The sequence below is a fragment of the Desmodus rotundus genome, chromosome X (genome assembly GCF_022682495.2).
Source record: "Desmodus rotundus isolate HL8 chromosome X, HLdesRot8A.1, whole genome shotgun sequence".
NCBI lineage: Eukaryota > Metazoa > Chordata > Mammalia > Chiroptera > Phyllostomidae > Desmodus > Desmodus rotundus.
In genome coordinates this window covers 70,337,136-70,353,264 of record NC_071400.1, presented here as the reverse complement: position 1 = coordinate 70,353,264, position 16,129 = coordinate 70,337,136, and the positions used below count along the sequence as shown (strand labels likewise).

Below are 16,129 nucleotides of genomic sequence, written 5' to 3'. Positions count from 1 at the left end.
ACACTATTTAAAAATAATTTTTCTACTGCAGGATTGGGAGAATAATGACTTTATGTAAAATATTATTTTTAAGAGTTTGGGGTACATTATTAATAGTATGGGAATGCATTGTCAATGCCAAATATCATTCACACCACCATAACTGTGCCTTACCCAATTATGGAGGGATAGTTGCCATCAGGTTTGGTATCATCCAACGTATAGGCAACTGGAGCTTCTTCTCCTTCAATAATCATGGTTCCACAGTAATCTTTAAGAACAGAAAAATGGAAGAAGATATTCCTTATCCTATCAAGCTACCCATAGCAATTACAATGAGCACATTTTTTTCAACCTCAGAAGGCCAAAAGCTGAATATAAGATATTATACTCGCAATATATGAAGGTAAACCAAACTGATGTCAAAGGAAGGCTAAGCTGCCAATATTTTGTGGGAAATATCAAATTGTAGACCCCTGTCCGCAAAGAATAAACAATGGGATATGAATTAGTCCAGGCCACCATGTAATGAAATCTTGTTTTCCTTGCCATCAATACTCATGTCTTCTATTTTCTCTTCCATAAGAAATCAGATAAAATCAAAGATGTTTAAAAGAAATACTATTCTATTACTGTAAAACAGAAGGAACTGAATATTCACATTCTATGAGGAGCCACTTACTCTGTATTAACTAGTTTTTGATTATCTGGAGACAGGGCAGAGAGAATATGGATAATTAAAATTCACAGAGTTCCAAACTCTCATTTCAAATACAACCTCCATAACAACTTGGAAAATAATTTCAGCTCATTCCGGAGAAAGGCCTTGTCTCATTTACCACCTGAACAAAATATATGCAATTTCAACAAAAGACTGTGACAAAGCAATGGTGTAAATGTCAGGGAAGAATTTGAAATGTTATAATAATATCGTGCTATAGTGCATCCTTCCTCCTGCTCCATCACTTACTTGCAAATTGAGGTTCTCTGAACAAAATTATAGTGGAAGATTCTGGAACGAATATTGTACACAAAATCCAATAAAAGTGAGGAAGAAAAAACAGAGAAAGAACTTTGACGGTATGCATTGCCCTGACCTGCATATGAGCAGACACACCTGTAGGCCTTTTTACCTGCAGTTGCTTCTCTTTCTCTCCTCCCACATTCCTTCCCACTGTGCATCCATGATAATCAATGTCCCAGTCAGCCACTGGGTTGAGGGGTATTTGTATACCCATCAGGCATGCTGAGGCAGGAAAAAAAATTGAGAAAAACTCAAGAGTGGGACGAAGAAATGTTGAAAATACATCTGGGAACTCAAGATTTAAGAATACAAGAGAAATAGCTAAGGAATCACCTGTTATAAGAAGATAGAAAGAGAGAGAAAAACAGGACAGGATGTGATAAGAGAAAAGAACAAGCGCACACCGATCACATGGGGGTCAGCTGGATTGGATGGATTGATAACGGAGGATGCCTGGCTGTCTGAGGTGGAGGCCCTGTTTTCTGGGTAGAGGGACTCTTGGTCATTTCTTTCCCAGTGTAAATCTGCCCTCTGAGCCATGCAGGTGCACTGGGCAGAAGAGAACGAACACAGGGCAAAGGAAAGAGTCATGCTTAAGCTAGGACAAACCATGCAGTAACAGTGTAGGTAGAAAGCTCGGGAGCTTTCCCATGCAAGGGGACTTGCTGTTAGCTTGGTCCAGCCTCACTCTTTAAAAGGAAAAGGCATTCAAGAATGTCCAGGCATTTAACGAATCCTTTACCAAGAGTGACAATGACAAAAACAGTAAGAAAAAACAAACAAGAAGGAACTCTTAGGAAAAAAAAGACAAGGAGTACAAGAAATTCCCCCAAAATTGGCAAATAACATCCTCAGGGAGAAAAGAGATATTGTAGCTATGGGAGGTGATAAAGAGAAATATTCAGAATAAAATAATTCAATGGAGGCTTTTTGAGTGTGGGGGTGTAGAAGTTCTAAGCAAGTGATCACATTCATCTGGAAGGACAAAATTACAACAAAAATAATGAAGAGAAAAATGCCTGATCAGATATGAAACATATAAGGCCACAGTGATTAAAATAGTACAGTACTGCCATAGGACTAGTTAATATAATTTTTTTACATACAGAGTGGGATGTGCACACCTGGATTGCACATCTAGATAATGGAGGAAGATATCAGAAATTCTTAGTTTTTAATTTCAGGTTTTCAAAAAAGCATACTTTGTATATTTCATAATTATAAAATGTATTTCCAGAGGTCCATGTGTATAATTTAGAAATGAATATATTCAGTGGTAATTGGTGTTTAAAGTATATTTTATGTACAGGGCTATAAAATATTACCTGTTATAGGTAATATTTAGCATTTTCTAGGATAATCTACAAGCAATCAAGAACTGGCTAAGGCTATCTGTATCAAAAGCAAAAAGTTACCTTATCTTTAATAACCAAACCATACTTCACTTAGAAAACAACAACAAAAAAGCAAACAAATAAGCAAAACTCTTGAATAATTGGCTGCTGAGTAACCAATATGTTCTAGTCATTGTGCTAGGGTTGTTTGGGATGCAAAATTTGCCCCCTTTTATCTGGTTAGCTCAATATTCCCTGAGTTTTTGTGTTACTCATTAATCACAGTGTCTTTATGAGTGGCCTTGGCAGTCTGACACAAAGTAAAGACCCTGTTATAAAAATCAACTTTATCATATTTCATTCTCTTAAAAAATCCTTCAAGATGTTATCAAATCGCTTATCCGTATAACAGGAATCCTGGATGTGAGTTTCTTCCCTGTGTTTCCACAATAGCCTAGGTAACACTGACACTGAACTCAATACATTGTCATGCAATTATCAGTTTACACAACTGTCTCCCTCTGGAGTCTGGATTTTCTGGGCAAGGAAACATGACTTTGAATTCCCAATGCCTAGCATGACATCTGTCATACAATAAGTGTTTGATATTTGTTGGTTGAAGAAATACATTAATGTAGTAACTTAAAAAGAAGTTAAAAATGCCTTTGTGAGGCTTTCATGTCCACAATCACTTTTTAAAGTGTAACTCAAAGCTCATTACCAACCATGACTAAGTTACACCAAGCCTCTTCTTTTTTTTTTTTTTCTTGTAGCATCATTTATTAATTATTGTACATAATCCCTACAAACAACTGTAAACCGACTTGGGCCCCACACACTGTATGTGTTAATTCTAGCTAATTATTACATTATTCAAATATTCAATAACTTTACTAATCTTTTGCCTGCCAAATCTATTATTTTTGAGGAACATGCTAAAACTTTCAAACACAGTTGAGGAACTATGTTGTTTTTCTTAATATATGTTCCCAGTCATTGTATATTATTGTGCCAATTTCTTTACCAGTAATTAAAATTCTTCTATTCTCTGGTGATTTTTATTCTGTTTTTGTCTCATATTAATTTGTAACCCAGGCAATGTTCTGAAAGGGTGGAGAGACGAGGCAGTATAGAGCTCAGTTCTGAGAGCTCCTCTCACACGCTCACATTGAGGAATGCTTCACATCCTTTTGCCTCCCGTAGAGGACTCTGCCCAGCAGGGAGCTCCGGGTACTCCCAGCTCAGCTTTTTCCTTTGGTTTTATTGTCCCGCAGTGATGGGCTCAGGAGCCAGCGTCAAGGGCAGGCTCAGTGCTGTCCTTTTTGTTAGAGGTTCCTCACACAGCTGTATTGGAGTCCCCTGGGGGTTCCATCTTCTGGGCAGCTGCCAGTTTTATTGTTTTTCCTCTCAGTGGTAACAGGGTCAGAAATGAGGAGCTTCCTGTAACATGAGGGCCTCAAACGTGAACAACGGAAGAGTTCTTCCCCACTTATTCCCAGAGTGCAACACTGGGCCCTCCATGGCTCTGGACTACCATTTTTGGAGGAGGTCTGTGAAACTCCCATTTTCTTAGTACTTTTTCTTTTTTTTTTCTTTTTTTTTTATTGTTATTCAATTACAGTTGTATGCCTTTTCTCCCCGTCCCTCCACCCCACCCCAGCTGAACCCACCTCCCTCCCCCCTCTCCACCCTCCCCCTTGGTTTTGTCCATGTGTCCTTTATAGTAGTTCCTGTAATCCCCTCTACCCACTGTCCCCGCCCCCACCCCCCCACCCCCGCCCTGGCTATTGTTAGATTGTTCTTAACTTCAATGACTCTGGTTATATTTTGTTTGCTTTTTCCTTCTATTGCTTATGTTCCAGTTAAAGGTGAGATCATATGGTATTTGTCCCTCACTTCCTGGCTTATTTCACTTAGCATAATGCTCTCCAGTTTCATCCATGCTGTTGCAAAGGGTATAAGCTCCTTCTTTCTCTCTGCTGCGTAGAATTCCATTGTGTAAATATACCATAGTTTTTGGATCCACTCGTTTGCTTGTGGGCACTTTGGTTGCTTCCAGTACTTGGCTATTGTAAATTGTGCTGCTATGAACATTGGGGTGCACAGATTCTTTTGGATTGGTGTTTCAGTGTTCTTAGGGTATAATCCCAGCAGCGGAATTACTGGGTCAAAGGGCAGTTCCATTTTTAGTTTTCTGAGGAAATTCCATACTGTTTTCCACAGTGGCCTAACCAGTCTGCATTCCCACCAACAGTGCACGAGGGTTCCCTTTTCTCCACATCCTCTCCAACATTTGTTTGTGGATTTGTTTATGTTGGCCATTCTGACTGGTGTGAGATGATACCTCATTGTGGTTTTAATTTGCATCTCTCTGATGGCTAGTGATGCTGAGCATCTTTTCATATGTCTCTGGGCCCTCTGTATGTCTTCCTTGGAGAAGTGTCTGTTCAAGTCTTTTGCCCATTTTTTAATTGGGTTGTTTGTCTTCCTGGAGTGGAGTCGTGTGAGTTCTTTATATATTTTGGAGATCAGGCCCTTGTCTGAGGTATCATTGGCAAATATGTTTTCCCATACTGTTGGTTCTGTTTGTAATTTGGTGCTGTTTTCTTTAGCCCTGCAGAAGCTTTTTATTTTGATGAGGTCCCATTTGTTTATTCTTTCCTTTATGTCCCTTGCTTTAGGGGATGTGTCTGGGAGGATGTTGCTGCGTGGAATGTCTGAGATTTTCCTGCCAATGTTTTCCTCAAGGACTTTTATGGTGTTACGGCTTATATTTAAGTCTTTTATCCATCTTGAGTTTATTTTCGTGTATGGCGTAAGTTGGTGATCGAGTTTCATTTTTTTGCACGTACCTGTCCAGATCTCCCAACACCATCTGTTGAAGAGACTGTTTTTGCTCCATTTTATGCTCCTGCCTCCTTTGTCAAATATTAATTGATCGTATAGATTTGAGTTTATTTCTGGGCTCTCTATTCTGTTCCATTGGTCTATGTGCCTGTTTTTATGCCAGTACCAGGCTGTTTTGATTACAGTGGCCTTGTAATACAGTTTGATATAAGGTATTGTGATCCCTCCTGCTTTGTTCTTCTTCCTCAAAATTGCTGCAGCTATTCGGGGTAGTTTATGGTTCCATATGAATTTCTGCAATGTTTGTTCTATATCTGTGAAATATGTCATGGGTACTCTAATAGGGATTGCATTGAATCTATAAATTGCTTTGGGTAGTATGGCCATTTTGATGATGTTCATTCTTCCAATCCATGAACATGGTACATGCTTCCATTTGTTTGTATCTTCCTTAATTTCTTTCTTCAGTGTTGTGTAGTTTTCTGAGTACAGGTCTTTTACCTCCTTGGTTAGGTTGATTCCTAGGTACTTTATTTTTCTTGTTGCTATATCGAATGGGATTTTTTTCCTGATTTCTGTTTCTGCAGTTTCGTTGCTGGTGTACAGGAATGCCTTTGATTTCTGGGTATTGACTCTGTATCCAGCTGTTTTGCCAAATTCATTTATTAGGTCGAGTAGTTTTTTGGTGGAGTCTATAGGGTTTTCCATGTACACTATCATGTCGTCTGCAAACAGTGACAGTTTCATTTCCTCCTTTCCAATTTGGATGCCTTTTATTGCTTTTTCTTGTCTGATTGCTGTGGCTAGGACTTCCAATACTATGTTGAATAGGAGTGGTGAGAGAGGGCATCCTTGTCTAGTTCCTGATCTTAGTGGGAAAGCTCTAAGTTTTTGTCCATTGAGTGTGATGTTGGCTGTAGGTCTCTCATATATGGCCTTAATTATGTTGAGGACTGCTCCCTTTATTCCCACTTTGCTGAGTGTTTTTATCAGAAATGGATGCTGTATCTTATCGAACGCTTTTTCCGCATCTATTGATATGATCATGTGATTTTTGTCTTTGCTGTTGTTGATGTGATGTATTATGTTTATTGATTTGCGAATATTGTACCATCCTTGCATCCCTGGGATGAATCCCACTTGGTCATGGTGGATGATCTTTTTAATATATTGCTGGATGCGGTTTGCTAATATTTTGTTGAGAATTTTAGCGTCTATGTTCATCAGCGATATTGGCCTGAAGTTTTCTTTCTTTGTTGTGTCTTTATCTGGTTTTGGGATTAGGATGATGTTGGCTTCATAAAAAGAGTTTGGGAGTCTTCCATCAGTTTGGATTTTTTCGAATAGTCTGTGAAGGATAGGGGTTAGTTCTTCCTTAAATGCTTTGTAGAAATCTCCTGTGAAACCATCTGGTCCAGGGCTTTTGTGTGATGGGAGTTTCTTGATGACTGCTTCAATTTCCTTTGCTGATATTGGTCTGTTCAGGTTTTCTGCTTCTTCTTCATTCAGTTTTGGAAGATTATATTTTTCTAGAAATGTGTCCATTTCATCTAGGTTTTCAAATTTCTTAGCATACAGGTCTTCATAGTAATTTCTTACGATCCTTTGTATTTCTGTGGTATCAGTTGTAATCTCTCCACTTTCATTTCTAATTCTGTTTATTTGGATCCTCTCTCTTTTCTTCTTGATAAGCCTACTTAAAGGCTTGTCGATTTTGTTTATCTTTTCAAAGAACCAGCTTCTGGATTCATTGATCCTTACAATTGTGCTTTTAGTCTCTATGTCATTTAGTTCTGCTCTGATCTTGGTTATTTCCTTCCTTCTGCTTGCTCTGGGCTGTCTTTGTTGTTGTTCCTCCAGTTCTTGTAGGCATAGGGTTAGGTTGTTTGTTTGAACTGTTTCTAACTTCTTAAGGTAGGCCTGTATTGCTATGAACTTCCCTCTCAGGACTGCCTTTGCTGTGTCCCATAGGTTTTGGGTTGTTGTGAGTTCATTTTCATTTGTTTCCAGGAAGTTTTTGATTTCTTCCCTAATCTCGTTCTTGACCCATTCATTGTTTAATAGCATGCTATTCAGTCTCCATGTTTTTGAGTGTTTTGGGTTTTTACCCTTGGGGTTGGTTTCTAGTTTCAGACCCTTGTGGTCAGAGAAGATGCTTGATATGATTTCAATTTTCTTGAATTTGTTGAGGCTTGCTTTGTGTCCTATCATGTGGTCTATCTTTGAAAAAGTTCCATGGACACTTGAAAAGAATGTGTATTTTGCTTCTTTGGGATGAAAAGCTCTATATATATCAGTTAAGTCCATTTCCTCTAGGGTATTGTTAAGTGACACAATATCTTTGTTGATCTTTTGTTTGGAAGACCTGTCCAGTTTTGATAGTGGGGTGTTAAAATCCCCTACTATAATTGTGTTGCTGTCAATATCTTTCGTGAAATCCTCCAAGATTTTCTTTATGTATTTGGGTGCTCCTATGTTGGGTGCATATATATTTACAATGTTTATGTCTTCTTGGTGGATTCTTCCTTTGAATATTATGAAGTGACCTTCTGGGTCTCTCTTTATGGCCCTTCTTTGGAAGTCTATTTTGTCTGATATGAGTATTGCTACCCCTGCTTTTTTTTCCTGTCCGTTTGCTTGGAAAATTTGTTTCCAGCCCTTCACTTTCAGTCTGTGTAAGTCTTTTGTCCTGAGATGGGTTTCTTGTAGGCAGCATATGTGTGGGTCATGTTTTCTTATCCATTCAGCTGTTCTATGTCTTTTGATTGGAGCATTTAATCCATTTACTTTTAAGGTTATTATCGATAGGTAGTTATTCATTGCCAATTTTTCCTACCTGTGTTCCTCTGTTTTTCTCTTTTCCTTCCTTTCCTTAAAGCAGTCCCTTTAGCATCTCTTGCAGAGCTGGTTTGGTGGAAGTGTATTCTTTTAGACTTCTTTTGTCTGGGAAACTCTTTATTTGGTCTTCTATCTTGATTTAGAGCCTTGCTGGGTAAAGTAGTCTTGGTTGCAGGCCTCTGGTTCTCAGTACTTGGAATATTTTTTGCCATTCTCTTCTGGCTTGGAGCGTTTCCATTGAGAAGTCAGTTGCTAACCTTATTGGGGCTCCCTTGTATGTTACTTCCTTTTTCTCCCTTGCTGCCTTTAAGATCCTCTCTTTGTCTTGGAAATTTGCCATTTTAATTATGATGTGTCTTGCAGTGGGTCTCTTTGGGTTCCTCTTGTTTGGGACTCTCTGTGATTCCTGGATTTGGGTGACTTTTTCTCTTCTCACATTAGGGAAATTTTCCATCATTACTTTTTCAAACAGGTTTTCTATCCCTTGCTCTTCTTCTTCTCCTTCTGGTATTCCTATTATACGGATATTGTTACGTTTCATGTTGTCCTGCATTTCCCTTATTGCCTCTTCATTCTTTCTGAGCCTCTTTTCCTTTTCTTGCTCCTTCTGGGTGTTTTTTTCTACTTTATCCTCCAGCTCGCTGATCCGATCCTCTGCTTCGTCAAGTCTGCTTTTAATTCCTTCTACTGTGTTCTTCAATTCAGAAATTGTATTCTTCATTTCCTCTTGGCTCTTGTTGATATTTTCTATTTCCTTTTTCATGTTGATATAGTTTGCAGTGAGTTCATTGTAGTTTCCTTGTAGTTTCTGGTAGTTCTCTTTGAGCTCAGAGAGCTCAGTGAGCTTCCTGATGACCATTGCTTTGAACTCAGTATCTGATAGTTGACTTGCCTCTTTTTCGGTTAGTATTCTTTCTGAGACTTCCTCCTTTCCTTTCATTTGGGAATTGTTTCTTTGTCTTCCCATTGTTTGTGAGGCTCTTCTTGTTGGCCTCTGCTTCTTAAATTGCTTTGTTCTGACTCCCTGGATTTATGATATGAACTTCTATGGTAGAATGCCAATGGGATTCGGTGGTGCTGTCTCCTTACTCTCCTGTGCTCACTGGTCTTGAGCTGACATTTATGTGTTTAACATGGTCTAACTCTAGTCTTTTCAGCACTCCAGGTTTTGTTGTCTCACCTGTGGGAAAAAGAGAAAAGGGGGGGAGAAAGAAAAGAAAAGGAAAAAAAACCCACAAAAAAAACCCAAAACAAAGATGGGAAGGAGGGAAAAAGGAAATAGGAAAGGAGGAAAGGAAGGAAGGAGGGAAGAAGGAATAAAGAAAGATCGGAGGCAAGATAAGAAGGAATTTTAACAAAAATTAAAACATAGAAATAGATAAAAGAAGGCAGGAAGAAGACATAAAAATGGTAAAGGATGGGAGGAAGAAGGAATGAAAAAAAAGAAAAAAAAGAGAGAGGAAGAAGGAATTCAGGGGGAAAGGAAAAAAAAAAAGAAAGAGAAAAAAAAAAGGATAAAAAAAAAAATCTTCTGTTGGCTTTAAACCAGTCAGGTTATTTCTGCTGGTGTCCTGTCTGTGCAACGGGAGGGGATGGTTGGAAGGATTGGTTTCACTTTTCTCCCTTCCTGGGTCACACTCTTCGCTGTTTTGTAGGTGTGGTCCCTGGCAGTCAATCAGGCCGTTGATCAGCCAATCCAGCAGCTTTGTTCTTGGGACACGCAAGCGGAGGCTCCAGGCGCTTTGGTTTGGGACGTGTGAGCGCGCAGCAGGGGAATCCAGCCGCTTTGGGTTGTGACGCTATTTTGAGGGCTGAGCGCGCAGCTGGCCGACCAATCGAGCTGCCCGGGCTTGGGACGCTGGCGCGCAGGCGGCAGGTTCAGCCACCTTGGCGTTAGGACCCTTGCCAGCAGCTTTGTGTTTGGAAAACGCGCACCCAGCCGGCCCTGCGCTTAGTGAGCGCGCAACCCGCCGAGCCTGAGGTTCTATGCTTGGGGGCCGTTCCAGCTGCCCTGGGCTTGAGTCTCTCGGGCGGGCGGGGCCGCCCTGGGACTGTATCACGCGGCCCTCGGTTCCGAGGTTTTGGGCCTGTGGGTGGAGCAGCTAGCCTCAGCTCCAAATGATCTCGGAGGTTTCAGGTGTGGGCGCCCCTCCGGGGTTTCATGTATGGGCCCCGTTCGCTAATCTGTGCGCGCGCATGCGTGCGACCGGACCTCAGGTGAGCGCAGTCACTCCGGTGCTGCCCATCCCCCCGCTCGCAGTCCAGGGGCGGAGGGGGGAGGGGCGCCAGGGGCCTCGGCTACCACTGAGAGTTCTCTAACTAGCCCCTGAGTGTCTCTATTTTCTTTTTCTTTTTGAGAAATTCCTCCTTTTCAAGCCCCCCTGGTCTAATCAAGCACCTGGCTGCTCACAGCGCAGCCTGGCCCTCTCCCAAGACTCCTGCAGGAGCCCCTGCGCCAGGGCTGGCGCTTCTGCCGCCCTTTTACCGCGCGCTCCGGGGTCCTGGGGACCTTATTGTCCTTGAGCACTCTTCTTACCGTCAGATCTTTCAATGTCCTCTATCTTTGGTCTATGATCTTCGTATATGCTCAAGCCTCTTCTTAAGGGTAGAAAACTTCAGTTTTCTTTTTGATACCACTATCTAACAATGAACTTGCCCAGCACATAGCAGGCCTAAGATGGAGGTTTGCAGACATGAATTGAAAGTTATAGATTCTCTCCACAAATAAAGATATTCAAGTCATAAGACAAAAATCTCTATCCCATGGTCTTAAACCCTATCAGCTTGCTATTAGCCAGCTATCTAAAATGGAACACCTGGATTGTAAGAGGAAGCAACTTAGCAGCAGTATGCTATTCACAGTGGGTCACCACACATTGTCCTTTTTGCAAGGTGGATTATTTGCTTAACTGATCCACCAATTCAATAGTAGTTCTAAATAGGATTTCTCACAAATGTGGAGAATTAGAAGGCTATGATGTGGCTGGAAAAAGTATATATACAGGAAGAACTGACCTAACATAAAATTGTGAAACTTTCCCCCTGTGCCTCAAGTATAATTTCTCCCTTTTCTGCAGTCTAGTTTCTCATTTCAGTCCATCCTTCCCTTTACTCTCAGTCCCAGGTACTGACTGTTCATACCAAGACCTCCTCTTAGAAGAAAAGTAGATGTGATAAATGTAAATGTGATAGGACTCTAATATTGTACTATCCAATACAGTAGCTACTAGTTGCATGTGGCTTTTTGCATTTGGATTTAAAACAATTCAAGTGAAATAAAATAGAAACATAAAATTCCTCAGTCTTATTAGCTACATTTCAAGTATTCAACACCCACATGTGATTAGTGGGTGCCATATTAAATAGAGCAGTTCTAGAACATTTCTGTCATTCCAGAATCTAGCACATTAGTGAGCATCCCTGTAATGTTATGCCCAATACAGTTGCACACTTGCTGAATATATATAAATGAGTAAATTGATTTAATTCAATTTAATTTAATAGAATCTTGACACAAGTGAGAACTTGCCTGGAAATTTTCAGAACCCTCACCTTTCTGAATAGCCTGTAAACTCATACTTTTATTTTTTATCTTTCGATTACAGTTTATATTCAAGATTACTTCGTATTAGTTTCAGATGTACAGCATACTGATTAAATAATCATATTACTTTCCAAAATGTCCCCCTGACATTTCAAGTATCCCCCGGCACCACACATTAAACTCACACTTTAAAAAAATTGTATTAGAAAATGTTAATCACCTATTTTCACAAGATTTTGTGAGAGGATTAAATAAACTTTATATTGAATTATAAAGAGTTGGTCATATTCTAAGGGCAGATAATTCCATGACTTTGTGCCAATACATTTTATTTGATAGAATTGTACTTAGAACCTGGACTAATGTTTTCTGTCCAGCATTCTAATAAAAACAGTTACATGCAAATGTGTGTCTTTGCATGAATTTTCTTAGATCTTCTCCCAAAAATCTTTATTTAAGGAAAGTACTCACCCTTTTTCCTCCAAAAGGGCTCTTTATAATAAACAATACACTTTATGACTGAACCCAAAGGCACACGAGTAATCAGTTGGTTTCTCATCATTGGCAGAGGAGGACTGAAATGAATCTTCATGCCCAGAGCAGGAGGAATAGCACTAATCACATATTTAGCCTGGAAGGAAAAAAAAATGTTGGCAAAAATTGTTGGTAGGTTGTGCTTTCTTCCTAATGTTTCTCCCCCATTTCACTCCTCCACACTTCGGTCTCTTCTAAACAGAGAAACCGGAAGGATCTTGCTAGCCCCAAAATGTGCCCTTATTGTTCCGGAGTTCAAAAGCTCTGATGACCTCCCATCACACTTGGAGTCAAAATCAAGTTCCTAAGTCAATTCCAAGACCATAAGTGAAATGGACCCCTGTTATGTCTCTGATCTCACCTCTTGTTACTCTTCCCCTCGTTCCTTAGTTCTGCCACTGTGACCACATTGCTGTTCCTTCATCATGTCAGGCTTGCTTCTACCTCAGAGCTTTAGCACTGGCTGTTCTGTCTACCTGGAATGTTGTTCCCTCAGAGAGTCACATGACTCAGTCCCTTATCTCTTGGTTGTGTGCTCAGATATCACCTTTTGACTGAATTTTTCCTTGATGACCTATTTAAAATTGTATGACCAGTTGCCCCACCCCACCTTCTGGCAGACTACCCCCACCCCACTTCCCTGTTTGATTTTTTCCATAGTACTTATCACTACCTGGCATACTCTATATTTTAACTATGTATTTGATTATGGTCTTTCTCCTTCACCAGAGTGTAAACCACAGGAATACAAAGAACTTTATCTGTTTCGTTCACTGTTCTGTTCCCAACTCCTAGAATAATACCAGGCAGATAGGAGGCACTTGATATATATCAAATATTTTATTTGTTTTTCTAATTATGTAGGACTCCAATACAGAGGGCTGATAAAATATGTTTTTATAAATCCCCCACTCAAAAATATTCTGGTTCTCTTTTCTTTTCTTTCAGATAGAGTTGGTTTTTTCACTTTTGGCAAAGGAATTGTCTATGAAGCCTGGAATATTCTTGGCTTATTTAAGCTTTGGTTATCTGTGAGACTCTGGTCTTTTCCCCTTAGTTTAAGACTCTTGGTTACCTCATACACCTCATGGTTTAGGGTCTCCACAAGGACATTTTCTCCTGTCTGGTCAATGTGGGTCACAGGCCTCTCCAGCTTCACTCGATCCCCAAGAAGGTCCAATATCCGCTCACTCACTTGACCAGATCCACCCACAAATTTCCTCTCCTGAAAAGAAAAAAAGGATTATAGAGGTACATAGGAATATGTACATAGGTACAGAGGAAATATTGGAATGGGTATAAATTATTAAATTGGTAGTTTTCATCATATATATTTTTGTGAGATACATAAAATTTTATTTTTCTATCATGAATAACATCTTTTACTATTGTTGTATAACTACTGGTTGCTGAATTTTGACAAAATTACAGATTTTCTAACAGCCTCACCCTAACCCCATGTCCCATCTGTCTGGTCACTATCTTTGCTCTATGTCTTATCTGCATCTTTTTGTTGGGTTGTTGGGTCTGGTGAAGCTATTGCCTAAAGTTGGGCTACCACTGGTGTGAGACTATTTTCTCCATCCTTATTACTTAGGCTTAGAACTTCCTTGGCACACCCATTGCCAGGCCAGCCTACTCCCTGTTGCAAACTGTCCATCTCATCCTGGGTCAGGTGCCTGCTGCTTCTGTGGCCACTGCATCACCTGTCCTGCGCCATTGTAAAACTTCCAAATGTTCTGCACAGTTGTGTACACAGTTGAGCTGACTGTCTCTTCTTAAATTTTCAGTTCAGTTAATTTTTTTAAAGATTTTATTTACTTTTAGAGAGAGGAGAAGGGAGGGAGAAGGAAAGGGAGAGAAACATCAATGTGTAGTTGCCTCTCATGCGCCCCCAACCAGGGACCTGGCCTGCAACACAAACATGTGCCCTGCCTGGGAATCAAACTGGCAACCCTCTGGTTTGCAGGCCGGCACTCAATCCACTGAGCCACACCAGCCAGGGATAATTTTTTAAAAGACTATTTCAAATAAGTTTAGGAAGAAAGAGGAAGAAGAGAATGAAGAGAAGGAGATGAATAAGAAAATGAGGAGGGAAAAAAGAAAGAAGAGGAGAATGAAAATGGGGAAGGGAGTATGGAAGAAGAAGGAATGGAAAGGAAAATGACTACCAAGCAGATTATATAAGAACTCTAGTCCATTTCCCTCTGTGCCAAACACAGTGTCACAGTGCCAAACCTAATGCTGGGGAAATAGGTAATGAACGAATTCCACATGTGTATAAGTTGAAAATGCATTTCTGACTTTTTGTTGACTTTTCCAAGAAGTGCTCAAGCTATGTTCATCAGATGTTCTCCTATAAGCTCATCAAATAATAATTGAATGTATATCCAAATGGAAAATTGCAAAAGTATATAAAAGAGAATAGCCTAATCTTAAAATTACATTGCCTGCTGGGTTCTCACATTGGGTACCTAACAAACAGACTGTCCTTCACAAAAGCCACCTTGAGCTGCCATGATAAAGTCCTAAGAGCTACAAGGATGCCTCCTGATGACTGAAGAACAATGTCAATCTTTCATTTAGGCAGTGCTGGTTTTCTGTTAGAATGGTGGGGTTATAGATAGGTACCTGCCCTCCATTTGTTGTTGAGATGATCCTGGTTGTGCCCCCACACTGCTTCACATACCAGAGGAACCACAAAGCAGAAACTTCATGGGTCTCTGCAGTGACACACAGGTTCACAAAGAGAGTAGCAAGCTTCTTTGCAGATCTACTCAAGAAGAAACAAGAGCAAAACTGGAAAATCCAAAAGTAGAGCATCATTTTAATTCTATGGAAATTATTCAAACAATAAATTTACTTGGCTACATTTGGCACAACTTAGCAAGTCACAAAAATTGTTATTAGAATCCTGTATTATAAAACATGAGGTCAGAAATGTGGGGAATATGAGATTTATTTCCCCTTAACAAAAATACCTGAGGATCAACTTGTATTCCATATTCTGTACTATCATGATTTCTCCCCACACACTTGCTACTTTTCCAGTAATCCCCATCTCTGTAAAAGACATCACCATTCACCCAATTGCTAAAGCCAACACTCCAGAAATCAATCTTTATTTCTCTCTTTCTATCACTCTCCCCTCATCCAATCCATCAGAAAGTCCTATTGTCTTTCACCACATCACTCCACCTTCATCAATCCAAATTAGCATCCTTTGTTGCCAGGAGTATTACAATTGTCTCCTCCCAACCAGTCTCTCTACCTCCACTTGTCCTCACCCGGTATCTATTCATTACACTCAAAGCCAGAAGCTTTTTATCTCCTTCCCCTCCATGGTGTCCTTTCTAAAGTGCAAATCAAGTCATGCAATTCCCTTGCTTAAAACCATCCAGTGGCATCCTATCAAAGCCATAATAAGATTCAGATCTTTTATGATAGCCTCCAAAGTTCTCAGTGAGGTAGCCTATGCCTACCTTCTCTATCTCTTCCTGTACACTCTCTACTTATTCTAATGTCTCTTCAGAAAGATGAACTTCTTTTTTTAAGTTTGTATTTATTTATTTATTTTTAGAGAAAGAGGAAGGGAGGGAGAAAGAGAGGGAGAGAAACATCAATGTGTGGTTGCCTCTTATACACCTCCCACCAGGGACCTGGTCAGCAACCCAGGCATGTGCCCTTGACTGGGAATCAAACCGGTGACCTTTTGGTTTGCAGGCCAGCGCTCAATCCACTGAGCCACAGCAGCCAGGGACAAAAGATGAACTCTTATACGTCTATGAAAATGAGCACTGACTTCCACATTCTCAGCACCCCTGGCATCTTCTATCATTTTACTACAGTAGAGTTATCTTTAAAACTCTTTCACCTTCTTAAATTACCTTAATTATTGTTTTATTATTTGTATTGCTGTCTCCCCCTCTAGAATATCAACCAATGATAAAATGGATCTTAATTTTCTTGCTCACCATAGTGCCCCCTTTAATAAAAGTGCCTGGAACATGGTAAACACTCAATAATTAC

The 16,129-nt window shown here is 40.1% G+C and overlaps 1 protein-coding gene across 1 annotated transcript in view; it reads right to left on the bottom strand.

The window, feature by feature from the left end:
• The window catches only part of MAOB (monoamine oxidase B), a 131,264-nt gene that overhangs the window by 15,506 nt on the left and 99,629 nt on the right, over positions 1 to 16,129 (bottom strand). The window contains exons 6-9 of the mRNA XM_024580009.4: positions 14,732 to 14,873; positions 13,176 to 13,325; positions 12,038 to 12,197; positions 154 to 250 (exon numbers count right to left, since the gene is read on the bottom strand). Coding sequence (XP_024435777.1) covers positions 154 to 250; positions 12,038 to 12,197; positions 13,176 to 13,325; positions 14,732 to 14,873 — 549 coding nt within the window. The remainder of the gene's footprint in view (positions 1 to 153; positions 251 to 12,037; positions 12,198 to 13,175; positions 13,326 to 14,731; positions 14,874 to 16,129) is intronic.